Source organism: Ctenopharyngodon idella, chromosome 3 (assembly GCF_019924925.1).
Source record: "Ctenopharyngodon idella isolate HZGC_01 chromosome 3, HZGC01, whole genome shotgun sequence".
Classification (NCBI taxonomy): domain Eukaryota; kingdom Metazoa; phylum Chordata; class Actinopteri; order Cypriniformes; family Xenocyprididae; genus Ctenopharyngodon; species Ctenopharyngodon idella.
Window position 1 is genome coordinate 57,537,671 of NC_067222.1, and position 26,487 is coordinate 57,564,157.

General features: G+C 38.8%; 2 protein-coding genes across 3 annotated transcripts in view; one reads left to right on the forward strand and one right to left on the reverse strand.

The window, feature by feature from the left end:
* The window catches only part of LOC127508744 (NACHT, LRR and PYD domains-containing protein 12-like), a 46,851-nt gene extending 25,923 nt beyond the window's left edge, over window positions 1-20,928 (reverse strand). For both annotated transcript variants that reach the window (XM_051887085.1, XM_051887084.1), the window contains exons 1-2: window positions 20,812-20,928; window positions 8,335-10,173 (exon numbers count right to left, since the gene is read on the reverse strand). In XM_051887085.1, coding sequence (XP_051743045.1) covers window positions 8,335-10,173; window positions 20,812-20,861 — 1,889 coding nt within the window. In that variant the 5' untranslated portion in view covers window positions 20,862-20,928. The remainder of the gene's footprint in view (window positions 1-8,334; window positions 10,174-20,811) is intronic.
* LOC127508903 (uncharacterized) overlaps window positions 1-26,487 on the forward strand; it is a 201,129-nt gene that overhangs the window by 69,034 nt on the left and 105,608 nt on the right. The window lies entirely within an intron of this gene.

The following is a 26,487-nucleotide window of genomic DNA, read 5'->3' on the forward strand; positions in this document are numbered from 1 at the left end:
TCCACCTGTGGATAGGCCTGTGATGGACGAATGACTGTGACCTGATTGCGTTTCTTTTTCCTCTTTTTCTGTTTTGCGTTCGGTATCCACTGCTGTTATTGCGGGATGGTGCGGACGATGTGATTGCGCAAGTGTACTTCTTGAGTAAGTTGTTTTGTGAAAGTTTTCTGTTTCGGACTGAACAGAAGGGATGTTCTCTTGTATATTGAGTTCCCTTTTGAGAAGGGAAAACACCTCCTTTTTCTTATTTTATTGTTTTGTTTCTTTTGTTTTTCGAGTTCTATCGAATGTTCCATTGCCCGGAAATGGTTGTACTTTTGTTATTATATTTGTGTCTTTTTGTTGTATGTAAAACTTATGTACAGGAGATTGTATAAAGGTAAGCTTCAGCTTGTTTATTTTATTTATCTATTTTATACATTTATGATATTAAAAATGTATTATGTTTAGATGGTTATCAATAATTTAAGAGTTTCTACATGGAATGTAAGGGGTCTACACGGTAAAATTAAAATTCAGAAGGTTTTTGATTGGTTAAATAAGGAGCGTGTTGAACTGGCAATGTTGCAGGAGACCCACTTGAATGATAAGGAACATGCTGGCCTCAGACATAGGTGGATTGGTCAAATTTACTTTTCTTCATTTACAACGAGTAGCAGGGGGGTAGCTATCGTTGTTAACAGAAATTTGCCCCTTAAGATTTTAAATAGCACTAAGGATAAACGGGGTTGTTACATTATTGTTAGAGGACTATTGTATGGAGAACATATAACGTTTTTAAATATATACTCCCCACCAAACTTTTCTCCTGAGCCTCTCACAAAAGCTTTTTTGGATTTGTTAGAGACTGCTTCTGGTACTGTAATTGTAGGGGGGGATTTCAATTGTTTGTTGAATCCTTTACTGGATAGACTACCTTCAAAGAACTGCCCTCCATCTAAACAATCTAAAACGTTATCCGCATTATATAAGGAATTAGGTTATTCTGATGTTTGGCGCGCCCTTAACCCTCTGCGTACAGAATTTACCTTTTATTCCCCTCCCCATAAATGTTATTCTAGAATTGATTATTTTTTTGTTCCTAGTGCAATTCTGCAATATGTCTCCCGTTGTGCCATAATTAATACTGTTATTTCCAATCATGCTGTGGTGCTATTGGATTTGTTAGTGGAAGGTGCTCCAAAACGTACTAAGCACTGGAGATTTAATACATTATTGCTTAAAGACAAGTTTATTTCATACTTTAATTCTGAATTTAGGATTTTTTGGTCGATCATTACAGAGTCTATCGATGATCCATCTCTGTTATGGGAGACTTGCAAAGCCTATATAAGGGGTCTAGCTATATCTTATTCCATTACTAAAAAATGGAAACAAGTAGAGAAGCAGGAACGCTTAGAGCTAGAACTTAAAAGGGCTACCAAAGATCATGTGAATGATGCCTCACCTGTTAATTTGGAGAAGTTGACCATAATATGTGCTTCCCTGGATGCTTTGTTGTCGCAGCAGGCCAACGTTAAAATACTTTTTTCAAAGCAGAGACTGTATGAGCACAGCAATAAACCTAACAAGTATCTGTTTTATTTATTGAAAAACAAATCAGGTCCACAATTTATCACCTCTATTATGGATTCTTCTGGTAAGCAATCATTTGATTCTGGGGTTATAAATGCTACATTTAAGCAGTTCTATTCTGACCTATATCATACTGAATATTCACCCCAACAATATAACGCTATGGTAAATCTTTGATCACTTAACGCTTCCTAGTATTTCTGACGAACAGAGAATGGCTTTGAATGCCCCATCTCAAGGGAGGAAGCCTTAATGGCTCTACGTAGTCTACAGTCGGGTAAATCCCCTGGTCCGGACAGTCTGGTGTTTGAAATATATAAAGAATTTGAGCATTTGTTAATAAATCCCGTTATCTATGTATGATCATTTATTTATGACAAATAGATTGCCACAAAAATTGCTTTCTAAGATCCTTGCATTACGGTTGGAAAAAATACTTCCTTCTTTCATTGATGAAGACCAAAGTGGTTTCATTAAGGGTAGAAGTTCGAGTAACAATACTGGACAATATACAATATATTTTATCAGATGGGTGCGTATACTTTATTCTGCTCCACTTGCGGCAGTTGTCACTAACGGTCATAGGTCGGACAATTTTCCTCTGTCCCGTGGCACTAGACAGGGCTGTCCCCTCTCCCCGTTGCTTTTCGCGATAGCAAGAGAACCATTGGCTCGGGCGATTAGGGAGGGGACAGCCGTCTCTGGTGTTTTGGTTGGTCTTAAACAGCACAAGATCTCCCTCTATTCAGATGATATCTTACTCTTTTTGCCTAACCTTGATTCCTCTGTGCCTGCTTTAATAGATATTATTAATTCATTTGGGAAGTTCTCAGGGTATAAAATAAATTTTTCCAAATCTGTTGCTTTGCATCTAAAACACCCAAGCACTAGTGTAATTAATCTGACGTCCTTTCCATTTAAAATGTCAGAGTCTGGTTTCACATATTTGGGAATTAGCATTACCCCTACAGTTTGTCAATTGGCCAAAGTTAACTTTTTCCCATTACTTGATAAAATCCACAATGATTTAAATAGATGGTCAGATCTCCCTCTTTCCTGGCTCGGAAGAATTGCTGTAGTTAAAATGAATATAATGCTCAGGCTTCTTTACCCATTACAGATGATTTCAATCTTATTGCTGAATAAAAGAGTAAAGGAATTAACTGGATGGCTTAGTTCAAGCAGAAACCAAGACTAAAATTTTCAAAGTTGCAGCTCTCCAGCTCTAAGGGGGGTTTGGGTTTACCAAACATTAAAAAATACCAATTGGCCTGTCAGCTTAGATTTATTGCGGAATGGTTTAGAGAGGATCCTAGATCTACTTGGCTTGATTTAGAGGCTATTTGTCAGAAGTTCTAAGATAATCAAGGCACTATGTGAGAATACAATCGTGTTTAATACATGGAAGGCCTGGTCCATTATACGTAGGATTGAGGACAGGGCTGATATGTCTTCCCTTCTGGCCCCCATTCACAATAACCAGGAGTTCATGCCTAGCTTCTCAGATTCTGGTTTTAAACTTTGGTATACTTATGGGATATGCAGACTTAGTGATTTGTTTAATGAAGGTTCCCTATTATCTTTTGAAGACTTGGTTATAAAATACAAGCTACCTAGATCTAATTTTTTCAGATTTCTCCAAATTAGGGTTTATATTTTTAAAAGTACTAATCTTGTTACTAACCCATCCATGCAGGTCATTGAAAAGATTCTTTTAAATCCCCCACTGTGTAAGCAGATCTCTTGCTTTTATAATGCACTTTGCTTATAAAGCAAATTGGTGACTACACAAGACCTTAGAAGATTATGGGAGGAGGAGTTGCAATTGACCATAACAGAGGAGGATTGGGATGGTGTCTGGAGTCAGGCGAATAAGATCTCTGTCTGCAACAGGGCCAGGGCCATTCAGCTCAGGATTGTGCATAGATTGCACATCACACCGCTCCTTAGGAGTAAGTTTGACCCAAGTAATTCTCCACTATGTCTTAAATGTAAGGTGGAAGTGGGAGACTATACCCATTGTATTTGGGACTGTTATGTAATTAGAACTTACTGGTCAAAAGTTGTTCAATATTTGAGTTAAATGTTTTTACTAAAGCTTCAATTGGATCCCCTGTCTTTGATCCTAGGTCTTCCAATTAGACATTTGTCAAATAAATTTGCTAGACGGTTGTTTGACATGTTAGCCTTTGCTGCTAGAAAAAATGTATTGTTATCCTGGATCGGCGATAAACCCCCTTCTTTGAAAGGGTGGCATAAGATTATTAGAGAAATTATTCCATTAGAATTCTTAACATGTGTTATTCACTCGTCAACTGAAGATTTCCATCAGGTCTGGACTCCATAGCTTGACTGTATTGATGTTTCCTTAAGTAATATTTTGAAGTATGGTACATCATAATGCTCCTGTGCCTTTTTTTCCCCTTACTTTTTCTTCTCTTTTTTCTCCCATTGTATTGTAATTGCCGGGATCTATGTGTTTGTCTGTTTGGTTTTAATTTAGTTTGTAAATGGTTGAAATGCTGATAAAAAGATGCAATAAAAAAATAAATAAATAAAATAATTAGAGTTCTGTACATGGAAATGACATACAGTGAGTCTCAGACACCATTGTTTCCTCCTTCTTATGTAAATTTGATTTGTGCAAATGACCTCTGAAGAACAGGCGAATCTCAACATAACACAGACTGTGACGCAACAGTCGGGATCATTAATATGTACGCCTCCAACTTTTGCATATGCCAGCCCATGTTCAAGGTATTAGACAAGCCAGTATTAACGTCTGGAGCAGCACAGCTGAATTATCAGACTTTATGCAGGTAAGCAAGCAAGGACAATAGCGAAAATGGCAGATGGATCGATAATATCTGTTCATGATTCATGATATCATGATATATTTAGTGATCTTTGTAAATTGTCTTTCTAAATGTTCTGTTAGAATGTTGCTAATGTACTGTTAAATGTGGTTAAAGTTACCATCGTTTCTTACTGCAGGGGTTTTCAACCTGTGGGCTGTTAAGGGGCTTGTGAGCTCCTGTTAGTTCAAAAGTGAAATTCTCAAGTGAATCAGCTGTAAAAGTGAGATTTTACTAGCAAATCTTGAGTCATCCACCAGAGGGGGCAATCTGACTATTCTTCCAGCTAATCGTTGGCTATAGTTACAGCAGGTTTGGCACAACTGAATTTGAGCAAAAACAACTAAACACAAAATGGACTGGTGGGTTGTATTCTGTTTCTAGAGCAATAATATTTTTGAAACAGCAAATTCAGTAGATAAACTCAATATAATATGCCACTAGAAACAACTCTAAAATGTCAGAAACGGTCCTGCCATTTTAAATAAAGTTAAACTAACGTTACAGGAGATCGATTGCTGTAGACAGTGCTATATAATTAATTAGAGTAGGCTATCATTAGTTTTGTCCTGCTAATTATTATTTTATACCCATAAAAATAATTAGTAACTGCCAGATAACAATCACCTGCTTTTCCCCGTCATGGCTAACGTTAGGCGTGTTATCTTAACTAATAACCTTTATTAATTAGCTTATAAAGCCCACATTTACCGTTACCGAAAAAAGTTCAGTGATCCGTCAGATCTGTAGGTCTGTTAGTACATTTTACTGCTGAACAACTCATTTTGTTGATGTGAATAACACAGAAATCGAAAATTAATAGTTAGTTATATATCTTCAATAACCCCTCGAAGCTCTGACAGTCCTCAGAGAAGCTGTCAGACACAACTGTCCATCATGATGACACGCCCCATTTCTATAGCATCAAATTGCTAGCAAAAATCAAACTTATCACAAAAACAAACAATTGAATATATATCAGCGTGATAACAACTACCTTAAATGACCAAAACCTCCTTTCGGGAAATTTTATTTGAAGCGTAATTTATTTTTATGTTTTGACTCATTCCCGTTAATTGATTGATTGAGGAACAAGGAAAATTATTGAAATTTGTTAATGTTTTTTAAATAAATCTTTCATTTTGTTAAAAATATCGTAATGCGTATCGTATCAAGATACGTACCGTATCGTGACCTGACCATATCGTTACACCCCTAAAAGTAACCATTAGATTGCAAAGTAAGAAAGAAATGACAGTATTTTACACCTCACAATGAATATCAGTCAATTTTATTCCGGTTACTTTTCTTAAATAAGACATCCTTGATGACGTATGCAGCTTTCAAATGCGACTTCCGGAGGACATAGCCTCCGAAATGAGACGCAGCTCCTGTCACCAGACGCCCCCAGGAGCTCAGCTTTATTCCGGAAAGATAGGTACAGTGTATCTATCTTTTATAAATATAATAAAACTAAAGACTTTTCAGAGATATGAAGGATGCAATATTACTCTATATGTACTCAAGATTAATATGAGATACTGTGTGTGATACCCCACCTTTCAGGAAGCAGAACAGCAGTGGTGAGCAGTGAGGTGACGAGGAGAGAGACGCAATGACATCAGCCAATCAAAACAGAAATCATTTCTCATAAACCGAGCATTTCTGACAGACGGTCACAATGAGGGTGAAGATATTCATGTTTTGAACATTTATGACTTTTTGTGCAAAAATATCTAAACATTCTTAAATCAAGATATATTTACTTCAGAAGCAAAGTGACTTAAGATATAAAGTCTTGTTTTCTGAAGAAAAAAAAAGTAACAGTTACCAATGGGCAAGAAAAATAATATTGCTGTCCCTTTGAATTAAGATTATTTTTTACCTCGTTGCCAGATATTTTTTCCTATTTTAAGCAAAAACTAACAAAAGTGATACATTTTTCATTCATTCTGATTTATGAATCAAAGTGCTGTCACGCATTATTAATGTCTTTACTGTCACTATTAGTCCTGCATAGATTCAGTCTTGCAAATATTCTGTAACTTATTGTGAACAGAATCCATCAGTTTTGGACACTCAAAGCTAAACAGCTCCTTATATCTGCGTCTGGAAACTAATGTTGTGAATCAGAGGTTGTTCTCTGTAGTCATTTAGAGAAATGCGTCACATCTGAGTTTCATTTTCACAAAAGGCTAACGTGTAAATTGATATAACACATCTCATTACATGACAAAACTCTTAGGTTGTACTGTGTGTCTAATTCATGTTTGTGACCTGTTGAAATTTTTCAACAGGTCACAGTTGAAAGTTTTAAATCTTTTATTTGTGACGTTAATGTGGTCACAATGCTGACAGAGTAAATATGTGTTAGGAAACTAGACCTTTATTACTCATAATATTCCCATTCACAGTAATCCACTTTATTTTATAGCATAATGGACACCTCTTTAAATATAAAATAATGTAAAACACTGGCTAGTGCTGTACAGTAAAAAGTAAGCACACTTCAAGCACAGCCGTCACTGTAATAGTTCACCAATAGCTGGAACATTAAGCATTTATGATGAATAATTAGTAAAGATTAAATGTTATAATGCTATATTATTATTGTTATTAATATCAGTAATTTATGTCATTTTATCTTCATTAACAAGTGAAAATGTCTCAATTCCAGCTTTACTGATTAATGGTGTCAACCGTCCCTTTGCGCCACCTGGTGGTAATTTTAACAACGAGTTTCACACGTGACTGGGTTGTATTTACCGCGGCGGTAACTGGCATTTTAGTTGACTATATACTGTATCAAAAAGGTGTCGTGACCCTTTAAGATTCTGGCCTGTTATTTAGGAGAAAATCTTTCATTTGGGAACATTAATTTTTAAAGGTGCCATAGAATTGAAAATTGAATTTACCTTGGCATAGTTGAATAACAAGGGTTCAGTACATAGAAATGACATACAGTGAGTCTCAAACACCATTGTTTCTTCCTCATGTAAAAATCTCATTTGTTTAAAAGACCTCTGAAGAACAGGCGAATCTCAACATAACACCGACTGTGACGCAACAGTCGGTATCAATACTATGTACGCCCCCAACTTTTGCATATGCCAGCCCATGTTCAAGGCATTAGACAAGGGCAGGTAGTATTAACGTCTGGATCTGTGCACAGCTGAATCAACAGACTTTATGCAGGTAAGCGAGCAAGGACAATAGCGAAAAATGGCAGATGGAGCAATAATAACTGACGTGATCCATGATATCATGATATTTTTAGTGATATTTGTAAATTGTCTTTATAAATGTTTCGTTAGCATGTTGCTAATGTACTGTTAAACGTGGTTAAAGTTACCATCCTTTATTACTGTATTCACGGAGACAAGAGCCGTCGTTATTTTCATTTTTAAACACTTGCAGTCTGTATAATTCATAAACACAACTTCATTCTTTATAAATCTCTCCAACAGTGTGTAATGTTAGCTTTAGCCACGAAGCACCATCAAACTCATTCAGAATCAAATGTAAACATCCAAATAAATACTATACTTACGATCTGATGCATGCATGCCGAACATTTTGTAAAGATACATTTTGAGGGTTATATTAGCTGTGTGAACTTTGTTTATGCAATGTATTATAGAGTCGAGAGCTCGGGGGCGGGGAGCGTGACCATTTAAAGGGGAAGCAGCCTGAATCGGCGCATTTATAATGATGCCCCAAAATAGGCAGTTAAAAAAATTAATAAAAAAAAAATCTATGGGGTATTTTGAGCTGAAACTTAGCAGACACATTCAGGGGACACCTTAGATTTATATTACATCTTGTGAAAAGGCATTCTAGGGCACCTTTAAGGTGTCAGATTCATTATTAAATATGATACTTTAGTTAATGATTAAACACTCACAGAGCTTTTCTGCAGTTGATCACAGCTGGTATCAGTCTTCTTCTCCCCTCAGCTGATGTGTTGTATTTCATGAGGTTCAGCTCATCCAGCACCTCCTCTGAGATCTGAATCATGTAGGCAATTGTTGAGCACTGAGCAATAGAGAGTTTCTCTTTTGACTGTTTGTCTGATTTCACAAACTCCTGAATCTCTCTGGACAGAGACTGATCTTTGACCTCCAGCAGACAGAGGAACAGATTGATGGATCTTTCAGCGGAGAGATTATGTCCATCCTTGATCTTCTGTTGAATGTACTGTGTGGTTTCTCTGATGGTCTCTGAGCTGTTCTCTGTGTGTGTCAGTAGATCCTGTAAGAGTCTCTGATTGGACTCCAGTGAGATGCCCAGCAGGAACCGCAGGAACAGATCCAGCTGTCCATTCTCACTCTCAAGGGCTTTATCTACTGCTGATCTTAGTAGGTCATTCAGAGAGTCTTTATCAGATCTGTAAAAACTGTATTCATACAGTGGTTCCTTGTTCTTGACCACATGTAAATAAAACAGATAGAAAGCAGCGAGAAACTCCTGAAAGCTCAGATGAATGAAGCTGTAGACTTTCCTCTGATGAATCACAGATTCCTCCTTAAAGATCTCAGTACAAATCCCAGAATACACTGAAGCGTCAGTGACGTCTATGCCGCTCTCTCTCAGGTCCTCCTCATAGAACATCACATTGCCCTTCATCAGCTGTTTGAAAGCCACTTCAGCAAGTTTCACAATCACTTCTCTGTTGGACTGCAGCAGTTTCTCTGGATCTTTCTCTTCATACTTCTGATTCCTCATGTTGATCTGCATCAGCAGGAAGTGGATGTACATTTCAGTCAGAGTTTGAGGGATTTCTGCACTCAGATCTTCTTTCAGAAGCTTTTGAAGCACAGTGGATGATATCCAGCAGAAGACGGGTATGTGGCACATGATGTGGAGGCTTCTTGCTCTTCTGATGTGTGAGATGATTCTGCTGGCTTGATGCTCGTCACTGATTCTCTTCCTGAAATATTCCTCCTTCTGAGGCTCATTGAATCCCTGAATCTCTGTCAGACGGTTGATGTATTTGGAGGGGATCTGATTGGCTGCTGCTGGTCTGGAGGTGATCCAGATGAGAGCAGAGGGAAGCAGCTCTCCTGTCATGAGGTTTGACATCAACAAACCCACTGATGAAGTCTCAGTCACATCAGAAACTTTCTGAGCATCTGAAAACATCAGTGTGATTCTGCTTTCATCCAGACCATCAAAGATGAACACAACTTTACTCTCCTCATAAATCTTTGAGTCCAGATCTTGGAGTTCAGGATGAAAGTCCAGCAGAAGTTTGTGAAGACTGTACTGATGATCTCGGATCAAGTTCAGCTCCCGATATGGAAGCACAAACATGAAATCTACATCCTGATTGTCTTTTCCCTCGGCCCAGTCCAGAATGAACTTCTGCACAGAGACGGTTTTTCCGATTCCAGCGATGCCTTTAGTAAGAACAGTCTTGATCTGGTGTTTCTCCTCACATCCTGGTTCAGGTGAGGCTTTAAAGATGTCATTGCAGTAGATTGGAGTGTCTTGTGAGTGATGTGTTCTGGCTGTTTTCTCCATCTGGAAAACCTCATGTTGTTCATTTACTCCTTCACTCTCTCCCTCTATGATGTAGAGCTGCGTGTAGATCCTGTTCAGGAGGGTTTCATTCTCCTGGAGTTTCAGACCCTCAAATAATCTCTCATACTTGTTCTTCATGCTGGTTTTGAGCTGGTCTTTGACTCTCTGTAGTTCATCATCTACTGCTTGAGGAGAATCCTGGTCTCCAGTCTGATCATCTCTGATTGGAAACAAAATACAAACATAAAAACGTTCATGAATAAATCATGCAACAGCATGAACAGCAACACATTTAAGAGAGAAGTGTCAGTTTAACAGACTCCTGCTATATACCACATATTTACATTAAAGTATAACATATTTTCTGGAATTTAAGTCACATTTTCTATCATCTCTGAACTGTGCTGCATCTTAAATTTGTCTGTTTTGGACTCTTATGTAGAAGTTTTAGTCTCTTAGATTCCTGTTTTGTCTTGATTACTTGGGATTTAAAAGACACTTGCAAGTGCAGCTCCCATCTCTTTGAATGGGGAAACATCAAATTCTCTAAAGCTGTTTGCCAAGCTTTTGATTACATTTCATATTTGAAATCACCAATGAAATCTGACAACAACTGTCTCATAAATTTTGTTTCTAAACGCTATAATCTTGACAAAAAACTGTATTTTTCAGGCTGGATCAACCTAACGTGCATGCGCAGTCCTAAATGCACGTCTCTTGTGCCTCATTTCGGAGGTGCGTGTCTGACTGTTTCTATAGAAACCGTAGCTTCTAACGGCCGCTGCAGTGACGCGATGACTTTATCAATCGGCGATTGGCTCTTATTTAGAAGGCGGGACTTATTCCACCATATTGCACGTTGCACTTTCTCCCTTTCATAATAATATGAGTGACGCGTCTTGTGTTAATCTATAGTCTTTGGTCAAACATACTGATGCATATAAACAAAACAATCACGTCAAAGGGTTACTGTGGACTACCTACTAATTATAACGTAAGCTTATACACACAAGCCAACATACTGCATATGTACTGCCGACTGTTGTTGACAGATGTCGGCACCGCGACACGGGAGGATGAAGGACGGGACAGGAGAGACTCTGTCCGGCCCCATATCATCGGTTGTCGGTGGGACGGGAGGATGAAGGCCGAGGCGGGAAATAGTCTGCTCAGCCCCATTCACCAATAACAGCAGATTATCAGTGAATCCCAGTTGTCTCCTATGAAAGTTTGTAAAACTTCTTCATATCATTGTTTTTAAGAAATTTAAATAAGGAGACCGAGCTGTTTTATGTATTATCGCAACCAGGTAATATGCATTTGCGTAACAAAGCTAGCAAAGAGTAGGCTGTATAACTAACGGTAATGAGTATGACACTAGAGTTTGAACGAGCCACTGTAGCGTTAGGGGTGGCACCATGCTCGGTGCGTCATCAACAGTTATATGGTGTTAGGGGCGGGGCCATGCTCGGGGGCTCCAGTGCATCATCAAACCCCCGTTTTAGCTCCGCCCAAAAAAAATCCAGAACACAGAATTGGTGAAAAACTGTTTAATGCTCTAACTTCACAATTCAGTACTACACAATTCACAGTCCTTGTGATGTGTTTCAGCAATTCATTTCTAACATTTATGATGTGTTTAGAAACAATTCTCAGAATTGACTTTACAGGGACAACACAAATAATGTCATTACATGAGACATGATACATTCCGGTAAGTTGTACAATATATTTCAACATACCTTTGATGTTCATTCATGTTTTTCGAGATATAACTTACCTGGCAACCCTGGCTTGAACTACAGGTGATTCATAGGGTCAAAAAGAGCCTGCTTTAACGTCACTTCTTTTAAACTGTTAATGCATAAAAATTCAACACCAGAGTGATTTTCTTCACACACACAATAGCCTATGTATGAGCTGCAGTCTGAACACGTTTTTCCGCACCCTTTTCACAGGATATAATCGGCCCTGATCATCGGCAGTTTTCAAACAATCGGCTGGTTGATCGATTGTTGGCTGATACATCGGTGCATCTCTAATACATTTCATTATATTTATCTTGCTATATAAGTAAACACTGACCATTGTACATTTATTTTCTTAAGTGTCTCAAACTCACTACAGCAGTTAACTCACTAAATAATGGTGATAATCAACTGGGGTCAGAGGTCACTAGTTCATCACTGAGTTCAGGAGGAGATGGTGACACAAAAATATAATAATAATTCATACACATATTTACACTGTAATTAACATAATACTATTAGTTCCTTAATTACTGAATTACAGTTTAACCCAATCACTGCACTGCATTACACCGTGTCCTAACCAGACATGATGCCGCGACACATGATAAAAGGTATCTTTTCCATGTTAATCTTGAGTTTTTGTCCTAAACAGCCGCAATGGCTACACGCATATATTCTATTTTAGAAATGGTTTCTATTTCTCTGTGACATCACGGCTGGAACAGCAACACAAAGTATGGCAATGATAATATCAGGTACTGTTCGTGTGCTTTATTTAATGTTAAAAGCATCTAATGTGAGTTTGAATATCGTTCTGTGTTCCCAGCTTTTTAGCTGTAATGAAAACAACACTGGCTAATTCACCTCAGATCTTGAAAATAAATAAATGGGCACAAGAACGTTCAAACTGTCAACTCAGTGTGCACAAACAAGTGTATTCTTTGTCAAAGATTGGTTCAGTCACTCCGTAATGTCCGTATGTACTTTAAATAATGTTTAAATCATATAATATGTATGAATTTTACTATGTACTTGCCCTTTTCATTGTGTCTGCAGTGCCATTGCCAAGAGAGCATGCCCACATTCTCTTCTGATTGGCTGTGGTTTTTGATTGATTTTATCGCTTCTCATTTTCGTGTCGCATCTAGTGTGGACAGTCAAATTGCTCGTCGCTGGAATCTTATCGCATCGCGTCTGGTTAGGACACGGTTACGCATGAGATCGCATTACAGCAGAGAATTCCAACAACATGCGGAGCGAGCATGAGAGCGGATTCATCGCAGAAACACCATGATGAGTTTAACAACGCTCACAACACAGATCAAAGATCATCCTATACTGACTGGAGTAAATGTGCAAATAAGGACAGATACGGCTGTACGTCTGATCATATATGCTCTGTGTTTGTCAGGCTGTGTTCACGAAGGATGACGAAGGAACAGAGTTCAATACAAAATACAGGTTTAATCCAAAAGGCAGGTAAATGGGAAACAACACAACATTACAAGATGGTGATCAGACAAGGAACTGAAGACAAACAGGTACTTAAATACACAAAGGAAGATTGACTGATTACTTGCAGCTGTGACGATCATTAGTGTCCATAGAAACAAATGAATGTGAGCAGGTGAGGAGCAGAAGGGATGCTGGGCCACATTCCAGAGGCTTATGAACACAGTCCTCGCTAGTCTTGTGCCGTCTACTTAGACAATATTGTGGTGGCGTCACCTAACTTTGAGCAGCACCTCACTGACCTAAAAGATGTCCTTTCCAGGCTGGAGTCTGGAGGATTGTCCATTAAGTTTGCAAAGTGCCAGTTCTGCAGGAGTGAACTCACCTTTCTGGGTTATAGTGTCAACTCAAAAGGGATCCTGCCAAATGAGGACAAAGTAAAGGCAGTGACAGATTTCAGAACCCCAACTAACACAAAACAAGTCAGACAGTTTCTGGGAATGACCAGCTATTATAGACGATTTATCCATGATTATGCCCGCCATGCTGAGCCACTCTTTGCGTTGACCAGGATGGATGTTCCTTTTGTATGGTCGAGTGAGTGTCAGACGGCCATGGATTTTCTCAAAGACAAGCTGACTTCTGCTCCTATTTTGAAATTCCCAGACTTTTCCTTTCTTTATCCACCCGGATGCACGTGACAGTGGACTTGGTGCCACACTCATGCAAAGGGACAACAACGGCAGAGATGTTGTGGTGGCCTACATGAGTCATTCCCTACACAAGTCTGAAAGACCATATTCCACTCCGGAAAAAGAGTGCTTGGCCTTCATCTGGGCACTTGAACACTTCAGGCCATATATTGAAGGTCTTCATGTGACAATCTTTTCAGACCACAGCAGTCTGAGATGGCTGATGTCTCGCCCAAATCTCTCTGGCCAGCTGGCTAGGTGGCCTCTCAGATTGCAGGACTTTGACTTTGTCCATAAGCCAGGGACAAGTAATAAAGTGCCTGATGCCCTTTCGCGTAACCCTTTTTCTTCCTGCGGTGCACCCTTGGGAATCCTCCCTGATTATGCCATAATTGGGGGCCTTAATCTGCGTACTTTACCCCCTGTAATGTTTTCAGATCGGGAACACCTTAGGCAGCTGCAGCTCAATGACCCAGTTAAGGGGAAACTTGTGCGGATGTTAGAGGGAAAGGATGAGAGTAACGCTGAGGAGTTGTCTCAGTATGTGATCCAGGATGGCCTCCTGTGCTTTGTAGATGACAAAGTGTCTTGTAATCTTCACCCCATGAAGCTCCTTAAACTGTATGCACCTAGGAGCCATCTATCTATCTTAGATACTATCTAAATATTAATAAAGGTAACAAGCTATATCATTAGAACGTTCTAAAGGTTTACTGTCAATCTACGGTGACTTTTTTAAGATATGCTCCAGCACCAGTAATTTGTGTCGGGTGTGTAAATAACACGAAAAATCTAAAGGGGACTTCATACCTTTATAATGAAATAGTGATCGCGAGATGAATCCAATCCATTGCACTTGGGTAAAATGTCCATGAGTGTCCATTGCAAAACAAAAAAACCAGTACTTTTTGTCCACAAAAGCGTTAAATCAATGAAATATTGATATATTATCCATTGTTTGCCTAACATTTCTTCTGAATGATCTGTTCTCCATCATTGTTCTTCAAGAAATGAAGCAACCTGAGCAGCGTTTCTGTTGTAAAACTGTATGAGTGTCACAAACAAATGAGCCTGCGTCCAAAGTATAATTTTTCAAAATGCAGCCATTAATATCCATGCAGTGCTGTCAGAGTTTAATACCTGCCATTGTCATTGTAGTAAATCTCACAAACAAAACTTTTAGCCGATGCCACGATCAAACAATGTGTGTTCTGTTTATCTTCCGCATGCAAGCACATGTACACAGACGCACATCAGTCTTGACTATTAATGCAGCAAGCCATATTTAATAATTGTATAAAATAATCCCGAAAAAAAAGCACAAACATGGCTGAGATGCAAATTCAGCAGTTGAAATTAGCTGAGGTAAAGTGACTGCGCCCAGACAGCAGCGCAATCCACCTGTCACTCAAGTGAACACGCCCCTAATTATGCAGAACTTTAAGGCTTAATATAATTTAAACAGATGAGTTAAAAAAAATTCACCCCCCTCAGAGTTGTCATGAAGGGCAAAATTAGCACAATTTGAACCAGGCTGTAAACATGTTTTTTTCTGCTGTAAATTTGGTCATTTTAACATGGGACTCAATGAGATTCTGCTCTCTTTTGGAGCCTGTCCCTAGCGGCCAGTCGATGAATCGCAGTTTAAATCACTTCCGTATTGGCTTCATGAGAAACTGGGGGAGGTTGCCGCTTGCTTCTGACACTAAGAACGTGTCTCTAAGTATGTCGCCTCCTGTACTGTCTGCCAGTTCACAAAACCTAGCCAGAGGAAACCAGCAGGGTTTTTGGTTCCCATCCGCCCGCAAAAACCATGGGAGTATACTGGGGTGGACTTTGTAGGGCCTTTACCGCGCACACCCAGCGGAAATGCATACATCCTAGTCGTTGTGGACTATTTTTCGAAATGGGTGGAAGTAAGTGCAGTGAGAGAAGCAACTGCCCAAGTTGCTGCCAGCAGGTTGCTAAGTGAGGTCTTTGTGTGTCATGGTGCGCCTACTTATCTGATCTCGGACAGAGGGTCCCCATTCGTCAGTGAATTCTTCAAGCATGTACTCACTACCCTGGGGTCGGAACACAGACTTACAACTGCATATCACCCCCAAACGAATGCGACGGAGAGTGTGAATCGTTCGCTGAAGACTGCCATCCGTGCTTACGTTGGTAACAAACACACTGCTTGGGATCGTTACCTGCCCCAAATTTGCTTTGCCTTGAGAACTGCACCACACGAAAGCACTGGCCATAGCCCATCCATGTTGCTGTACGGACGAGAATTGAATACTCCTCTTGACATTATCACTCAGCCGAACTGTGATGGAACAGATGAACCTGGTATTCCATACCCAGAAAGCGTGGAGTCATCAATCAGAGAAGCGCATGAGCATGCTAGGCCCATTTAGAGTGAAAGCCATGCCAAAAGGAAGAAGTACTATGACCAGAGACGTCGGTCTGTATCTTACTCTGTGGATGAACTGGTCAGAGTAAAAACTCATCCTCGTTCTGATGCTCTGGCAAACTTCACGGCTAAGCTTGCACCTGTATATACAGGCCCTTATCGTATTACACAAAAGCTGTCAGAAGTGAACTACAGACTTGTTGATGCAAGTACAGGAGCAGACGCAGGTGTATTTCATGTCGCAAATCTGCTGCCTTTTTGTACCTGGGACCCCCTTGTTGAAACCGAGACTGTGCCTGCAGACGGTTCTGCTGTAGAATCAATGACTGACAGTTCTTTGCTGAATGACATGCCTGAGGAAACAAGTAATGGTGCTACCGCCATGAACTTAACAGACCTGCAAATTGAGGATGAATACAGTCACCCAGTGACAACCAGTGTTCATGATCTGTCAGGAAGTGTGGACAGTGTTGGTTGTTTTCCTGACCTAGAGGCTGACTCTGGAACTCAGAACAATTACTTGACTGTTGATGATAATGATCTTGACAGACACCACTATGACTTAAGACCTCGACATGCACCAAGAATCACCTCAGAATGTGTACCACACAGACAAACTTGATCTCAAATAGTGTGTTAATGATGTAAGTGTGGGTTCATATGTTTTGTTTGACACTGTGAAGCGTGAAAGGTTTACCACCTTCTGTGTAAACGAAAAGAGAATTAGCGTAAATGATCAGTCTGTTGACATGTTATTTTTTTATAGTGTTAAACAAAAAGAAAAAAATGTAAAAAATAAAAATAAAAAAATTTTTTGGAGAATGTCCCATATTTTGTCTATGGTTATAGGCTGTTTTCATTTGTTTGAAATATGCTGCTGCAGACTATGTATTTTGGTCCATCGGTACTGTCATGTATGCCAGTGTATGCCTTAATACGTACTCCTGTATGGTTCTGCAATTTTGACAACTTTTCATGTGTGGGGTTGTTCAAAGTGATGTTGTACTCAGTTGTGCACGGCTGAGGCCAGCCTTTACCTTCCTGGGGGGGATCTGTAACGGCCACCTAAATTATGTTAAATACTGTTCATGACGTTAATGTTGATGTGCTTTTAAGATAACTTCTTCTATGACGTACATTGTAGTGTGCACGCTGTTTTCATGTGAGCGCGCACGCACAGAATTGAGAGAGAATGCTAGTGTGACGAGAGGAGATGACTGCTCTACTGCTGACTGATTGCAGTGTGTTACTTTTCCACGTTGAGTCGTAGCGTTTATCAGAGTGCTATCTTTTTTCTGTTTATCCTCACTCTTTTACATGTATGTGAAGAGTGTTTATTGTGCGAACCATCTATAAAGACTCGTGGGACTACCAGTTCATTTGCCTCAGGTTTTTCTTCTCGCCTCCTGTTTTCTATTTTTCATCTGGGCAGACTTCAAACCCTCTGGTAGACATTACACTCTGAAGAAACTTTCCGAACACTGTGAATTCGGTGATGTTTTGAATGATACAATCAGGGACAGGCTCGTATGTGGGTTAAGAAGTGAAGCCATTCAAAAAACACTGTTTAACGAGTTCCCATATCCATATAATTAGAATAAAGTTATGCGTATTTGGCATGCTGTCCAGGGAGAGGGCTCTGAGCTCGGAATTTTGGCCTGAACCCAGAGTACTCCCCCCGGTGTGGTAAAAGTAGATAGAACTAGAAGTGAGGAGATGGGGTGGAGGAGGGATGCTGATAAACTCTCAGATGAACAGAGGTAAGTCTGCTAAATTTATACCTCTTGACATTGGTTGAGTTGATTAACTGAATGCTCTCCACCTGTGCTAATTAGATTAATTATCTGAACTTGCTCCTCCCGAATTTTGTTAATAAAACATCATTAAGTGAAAGTAATCTCACATTGCAGAATGCCACTGAAATAAGTGTAAGCATGGAACTTGTGGCTAAAGAAGCCCAGCAATTCAGTAACTCAGGTAAAGTTCATAAATTGTTTGCTGACATGAACACATTCCAGAATTAGAACCGGTGAATGCAGTTAACAGGTTTCATAGAAACAGAACGATGTGAGCGTGTACAAAGAGCTTAGAACCCAAGAGGTGACACTCTGATACTTTTTGGGTAACAGCTACTAGATGGCGCTCCAGTAGCGCGGCCTCCATTATGGGGTGAAAATACTAACTGGACCATAGAGTCCTTATCCTAATCCACATCTTACACCCCAAAATCGGTGAATTTCACTGCCAAATCAGAAGCGAAATAGAACAGTTTTTTAAATGAAGTCGTCAGTAAATTGTATGGCTCCTACAGTAAATGTTGTATTGTCTTATATATGTTTTATTTTACCATATGTGGAATCCAATCATTCATCCATCTGAGGTGACATAGTTAGCCTACTTTATTGAATATTTCCATTTTATGCAACTTTACACATTTATTAATAGTAAATTAATAATTATTAAATTTAAGATCATCATGTTTGCAACAAACAATATATTTTAGACCTAGTGGAGTAATAGTAATAATATCTAGGTCTGAATTGAAATATATATATTGTGTGTTTTAATGGATCACGCTACAAACATAATATGATACATGATGCATTGCTGTGTCCGTTATCACATAATTCCCACTTTTGGACACTTTTGTTTCAGTGGACATTAGACAACACTGTAAGCTGTTATATTCATATATTTATTGTCCAACATTCCCAATTTTTCTGATGCATGTCCTTAATTTAATTTCATATGTTGGTATTCAGTGTTCATAATGCTAATACTTGAACTTGAACCACAGGTGTAGTGTGCAAACTCAAAATACATCAGTTATATACCTCAGTTTAAATAGATTATTGGGTGTGGTGTGGGTTTCAGGGATGTTTAGACAGGGTATCCGCGGGGCATTAAAAAGCATTAAATTTAATTTCTACAGGCATTACATTTTTTTAGATAGTTTTGAAGAAAAATAATACTACCAGTTTATATTGATTTTAGCCTTCATAATTAATAACTTTGATTTGCTGTTGCAAAATATGTACAGGTGCTGGTCATATAATTAGAATATCATCAAAAAGTTGATTTATTTCACTAATTCCATTCAAAAAGTGAAACTTGTATATTATATTCATTCATTACACACAGACTGATATATTTCAAATGTTTATTTCTTTTAATTTTGATGATTATAACTGACAACTAAGGAAAATCCCAAATTCAGTATCTCAGAAAATTAGAATATTGTGAAAAGGTTCAATATTGAAGACACCTGGTGCCACACTCTAATCAGCTAATTAACTCAAAACACCTGCAAAGGCCTTTAAATGGTCTCTCAGTCTAGTTCTGTAGGCTACACAATCATGGGGAGGACTGCTGACTTGACAGTTGCCAAAAGACGACCATTGACACCTTGCACAAGGAGGGCAAGACACAAAAGGTCATTGCAAAAGAGGCTGGCTGTTCACAGAGCTCTGTGTCCAAGCACATTAATAGAGAGGCGAAGGGAAGGAAAAGATGTGGTAGAAAAAAGTGTACAAGCAATAGGGATAACCGCACCCTGGAGAGAATTGTGAAACAAAACCCATTCAAAAATGTGGGGGAGATTCACAAAGAGTGGACTGCAGCTGGAGTCAGTGCTTTAAGAACCACTACGCCCAGACGTATGCAAGACATGGGTTTCAGCTGTCGCATTCCTTGTGTCAAGCCACTCTTGAACAACAGACAGCGTCAGAAGCGTCTCGCCTGGGCTAAAGACAAAAAGGACTGGACTGCTGCTGAGTGGTCCAAAGTTATGTTCTCTGATGAAAGTAAATTTTACATTTCCTTTGGAAATCAGGGTCCCAGAGTCTGGAGGAAGAGAGGAGAGGCACACAATCCACGTTGCTTGAGGTCCAGTGTAAAGTTTCCACAGTCAGTGATGGTTTGGGGTGCCATGTCATCTGCTGGTGTTGGTCCACTGTGTTTTCTGAGGTCCAAGGTCAACGCAGCCGTATACCAGGAAGTTTTAGAGCACTTCATGCTTCCTGCTGCTGACCAACTTTATGGAGATGCAGATTTCATTTTCCAACAGGACTTGGCACCTGCACACAGTGCCAAAGCTACCAGTACCTGGTTTAAGGACCATGGTATCCCTGTTCTTAATTGGCCAGCAAACTCGCCTGACCTTAACCCCATAGAAAATCTATGGGGTATTGTGAAGAGGAAGATGCGATATGCCAGACCCAACAATGCAGAAGAGCTGAAGGCCACTATCAGAGCAACCTGGGCTCTTATAACACCTGAGCAGTGCCACAGACTGATCGACTCCATGCCACGCCGCATTGCTACAGTAATTCAACTGAGTATTGAGTGCTGTACATGCTCATACTTTTCATGTTCATACTTTTCAGTTGGCCAAGATTTCTAAAAATCCTTTCTTTGTATTGGTCTTAAGTAATATTCTAATTTTCTGAGATACTGAATTTGGACGGCACATCTGGACGGCACATAGCCTTTGTCGCACCGCTGTGACACAATCTGTCTTTCAGTTGAGACGCAGCTATTGTCCCCAGTACGGGACAATGTCTCACCTGGGGTCAGAGGTCACTAGTCCATCACTGAATTTAGGAGGAGGATTCATGGATTGATTGCTCTTCAGTGACACACAGGTGGGAACTGGAGAGGAAGATCTCTTCCTCTTCCTGGAGATACTGAGATATAATAATTCATATCTTTACACTGTAATTAACATAATATAATTAATTCAAATGATCTCTTGCTGTTGTGTAAGTCAGTCTATTGTCCCCAGTATGGGACAGTGTCTCACCTGCGGTTAGAGGTCACTGGTCCATCACTGAATTTATTGGGAGGATCCATGGATTGATTGCTCTTCAGAGACACACAGCTGGGATCTGGAGATGAAGATCTCTTCTTCATTTCAAAGTCTGACATCTTCCCTATATATGGAAACACTGGGAACATTACATTAATATTACGTTTATGCATTTAGCAGATGCTTTAATTAGAAGTAATTTACAGTGTGTTCATTTCAGCACATATCCCAGTGAACAAAGTGCTCTAAGAATGTCTTGATACTAAATTATGAAAACATTATTTCTAAATATTTTTTGAATGAACAAAAGGTTTCTTAGTTAGGTGTACACTAAAGGAATATTTCATTTGATCATTCTGTAAACATTAAGGGAATGTTACTTTTGAATGTTTTCTGAATGCCCTGATAAAGTAGAAGTTAAAAAGAGACATTCATTCACTGACCTCAGACATGTTCCTACAGGAAACTCACCTGAAGAATGGCTCGCATGGCAGGTTAAAAGCAAATTGGATAGGGGAAGTTTACCACTCAAACTTTTTATCCTAAGCAAGAGGTGCGGCCATTCTAATGAGAAAAGGTGTGCCCTTTTTACAGAAAAAAACAATCACTGATAAAGAGGGCCACTATATTATAGTGATTGGTGAAATCCATAACATTTCCCTTACTCTAGTAAATATATATGCTCCCAACATAGATAACCCCATATTCTTTCAGAAGGTTTTTTCACTAATACCAGACATCTCACAAACACACTTGATAATAGGGGGCGATTTTAATACTGTCCTCGACACATATCTTGATAGGTCCTCCAAGAAGAGACTCCCAAAGAAAACCTCTAGTGAATTTTTAAATACGTTCATTAATAACACAAATGTACTGGATATATGGAGAACAATGAACCCTAAAGGCAGGGACTACTCATTTTATTCACCTGTGCATAACTTGTACAGTAGGATAGACTACTTCCTGGTGGATGCCAAACTCATACCGTCCACATTAAATGCTAAATATCACAGCATAGTGATTTCAGATCACAGCCCACTCACCTTTTCGGTGTGTTTAGATCATGTAGATAAGCCACACGCCTCTTGGAAACTGAACTCGCATCTACTTACTGAAAATACATTTTGCAAATACTTAAAAGATCAGATTTCTTTATACTTTGAAATAAACAACCACCCCGATACCTCTCCCTCCATCCTCTGGGAAGCATTCAAGGCTTATATAAGAGGCTGTATCATCTCGTTTGAAGCTTATAGGCGAAAAGTAAATAAGACTAAATTAAAAGAATTAGAAGATCAAATTAAATTATTTGACAGAGAAAATGCACACTCCCCCTCTATTATATTGCACAGGAAAATAGCTACACTTAAGTATGAATATAACAAAATTATCTCTGCAAAACTAAGTAAAGCATTTCTCTATACTAGGCAAAAATATTTTGAATTTGGTGACAAACCACACAAACTACTAGCCTAGACAACTTAGAAAAAAGGAAAACGACAGAACGATACACAAGATAAAAGCCCACAATAATACAATACTTACTAAGCCTAAAGATATCAATGACAGGTTTCTTGAATTTTATACTGATTTGTATACCTCAAAGGCCACTTCAAATTCTGTAATTATTAATGCATTTTTGGATAAATGTGAACTTCCCAGACTGAGCGAGGAAGATTGTGATTCCTTGAACTCCGACCTCACAATTATAGATGTTCGGAGCGCTATTGCCTCCCTAAAGAGTAATAAGACACCCGGTCCTGATGGACTTCCAGGGGAATTATACAAAACATGCAGTGAGAATCTATCCCCGTACCTGTTGAAATTATATGAACATGCCCAGATACAGGGTAATTTATCCCCCACCTTAACTGAGGCTGTGATCACATTAATTCACAAAAAAAGGGAAGGACTCACAGGAAGTAGGCACGTATCCCTCCTTAATGTCGATGGGAAATTATTTGCCAAGATATTAGCTAACAGGCTGAATCCCCTATTGGGAAAGCTAGTTCATATGGACCAGACGGGTTTCATACCAAATAGGAGTGCTACTTTTAATCTTAGACGTCTTTTCAATATTATATATACAAAGAGAGGTCCACCCTCTCTGATCTTGTCATACTTGCACTTTTGACCAGATTGAGTGGTGTTACTTATTTGAAGTTTTTAATAGGTTCAATTTCGGAAATAAGTTCCTGTCACTAATCAAATTCATTTACAAGAATCCAAGAATCATTTACAAACCGGACAATATCCTCTCCGTTTCAAATCAAGACCACCTTTAATTTTAAACCAATCTCTCTTCTGTTACCCATCACTAGAAATCCCACATTTGCCCCCTCCAGTCTGGATGGAGCCTTTTCTACATGGAGTAAGAGGGGTGTCCAATGTATCGGTGATTTATACATGGGAGGCATCTTTGCTTCATTCACGCAACTACAGAGGAAGTATGAACTGGGGAAAAATAATTTCTTTCGTTACCTGCAAGTTAGGGACTACGTTCGGAAATACTTGAGAATTTGAGACTGAACCACAATCTAAAATAGACGACTGAAATGGTCTCCTAACGAAAGTAAACTGATATCCCGTGTCTATAACAATCTCTTACTAGTAAGCTCCCTGTCAACTGAAAATTATAAAAGAAAGTGGGAAGAGGAATTTGGTGAATCTATTTCAGATGATTTATGGAAAGACAGTCTTAAAAACATACATAATTGTTCAGATAACGCAAGACATTGTCTTGTCCAATTTAAAATTATACATAGGCTTCATTATTCAAAAGAGAAACTACATAACATATATCCAGAAGTGTCATCCATGTGTGATAAATGCCACTCTTCCGTAGCAACACTTCTCCATAGTTTTGCTCTATGCCCAAGGGTTCAGTTGTTCTGGATTGATATACGCAACATTATGTCTGAGGTCATAAATACTTCAATCGAACCTGAGCCCCTGTTTATTATTCTTGGAATATCGGAGACCTTCAGAAAACTGAGTTTGGCACAACAACGTTTTCTCTCTTATTGATTCATAATAGCAAAAAGATTAATTCTCATCTTATGGAAGAGGTGGTTAGAGGATTTAACTAACACACTTCATTTAGAAAGGATAAGATATACGCTGAGAGACAGGCTCAACTTATTCAATAAAACATGGAAACCCTTCATATCATACCTAAAAACTACAAATCCAGTGCAACAGTCCGCATCCTAGCACACGATATATGACAATGTTAATGGTTTTAGAGTGAAGGTCTCTACGAGGAAGGGTGGAGATAAATGGGAAGGGGTTAGAAGGGTGGGTTGGGATATTGTGGGGGATCGTGGTCAGTCTGGTGGGGTTTTTTTTTTCTTTTTTTTTTTGAATCAGTTATAAAAAAGGCTCTCAGAATGTACAAGTGAATTGTATGTCATATCATATGCTTTAATAAAAAGACGTTTGATAAAAAGAGACATTCATCTAACATTTTACACTAACAGATAACTTTCATTATATCACAATCTAACAGATAACAAACGATCTATTAAAGTTACTGGAAAGACATTTGTTCGTGTAAGGCTCCAGCTTGTAATGACTCTCTCAGCCTCTAGTTGGCGCTGACTTGTAATGACTCTCCCAGCCACTAGCTGGCACTGACACTTATGCCATGTAATGACTCTCCCAGCCACTAGGTGGCCCCAGCTTTTGTAGAATTCATTGTATTGCTACTCATTAGGACTTGATTTCTCCCACCTGTGGGTCATTATCTTGTTTGTGTTTGCCTATTTAAGCATGCCTCTTTCTTTCAGTTGTGTTCAGTCTTGAGCCTACTATGCATGTGTATCCTTTCCAAGAAAGCGAAGTCTGTTGAGTTTTTGGATTTGTCTTTTACTCATCTTTTGTTTCTTGTATTTTTTCTGCGGAAGCACGGCTTCCTTTTTGTTGTACTATTGAACTTGGACTCTTCAGTAAAACACTTTTTGTTCAGTTATCTAAGCCTGCATGTTATTCTTCTGCCCTTGGGTCCATCTGTTATTTGTCATCCACCATAGTTCAGTGGTAAAGAGGCATTTCAGTTAACTAGAAGACCCGAGTTTGATTCCAGCCTCAGACACCCATCACAGTTTGTGAGTTTGAGAGAACATTAGTCTTGTTATTTGGGATGTTCTCTGTGAACATCAAAGATATGTACACAACAAAGTCACTGAATCATAAAAAGAATTAAAATAGAGCTGGGCTACATGGCCAAACAATTATCACAATTAAATTTTTCATATCAGTCGATATTGATAATGGTCCCGATAAATGTCAAATCTTTCAAATAAAGGTAGATTTCTCCTCTTGGGTTGAAGTTGTAGAAACCAGAACATGACAAACACTTGCCAAACAGGTGAACATTTCACAATTCTGAGGTACAATATTCAAAACATTTAAAACAATAAAAAAAAATCCATTAAAATATGCATAAGTAAACTTAAGTAAAATCCTTTTTTTTTTTTTTTTTTTTTTTCCTTAACAGAATTAAGGAAACGACCCTGCTTCATTGCGTATTTAACATATCACCGAGCCCTTTCTCTTCCAACATGAAAAAATACTATAGCAATTTATAGTAAATACTATAGTGTTTTTGAACCATCCTATAGTAAATTGAAGTATACTGTATATATTATAGTATTTACAATACTTTTTTAATGAATGCTACAGCATACTGTATTAGCTATAGTGAACTGATAAACTGTAAGAAATACTGTAGTATACTTTAGTTTTTACTACAGTAAACTGTAGTGTATTGTACTATAATATACCCTATAGTTGTAGAAAACTTAGTACACTATTGGGTAAAGTATTTTTTTATATTACTATAGTTGTTATTAGGCATGGGCCGGTTATCGGTTTCAAGGTATACCGCAGTTTGAAACATCATGGTTTCAAAACCACTCAATTTTTCCATGATACCAATCCTGCGGTATGAGCTATTTTTTTTATGTCAGAAAAGACACAGAGTGCAGGAATCCTCCAGGCTGTGTGCAGCGTAGTGAGTATGTAACACGACCCCTCCCCCTCCGTTGGTGCGAGCAGTCAGTCAGTCACCTCTGTGTGTGTGTGTGTGTTTTTTTGTGACATATGTATAATGACATGGGTATGACATAGGTATTACAAGGAGAGGGTGACTTATGAGGACATTACCCCATGTCCCCATTTTTCAAAAGGCTTATAAATCATACAGATTGAGTTTTTGTGAGAAAGTAAAATGTGCACAGTTTCCTGTGATGGGTAGGTTTAGGGGTAGGGTTGGTGTAGGGCCATAGAAAATTTGGTTTGTACAGTATAAAAACCATTACGCCTATGGAATGTCCCCACAATTCACAAAAACAAACCTGTGTGTGTGTGTGTGTAGGATGGCAGAAGGAGGTGAACCCTTGAAACTTTTCTCTCACTTTTTTCGATGGGG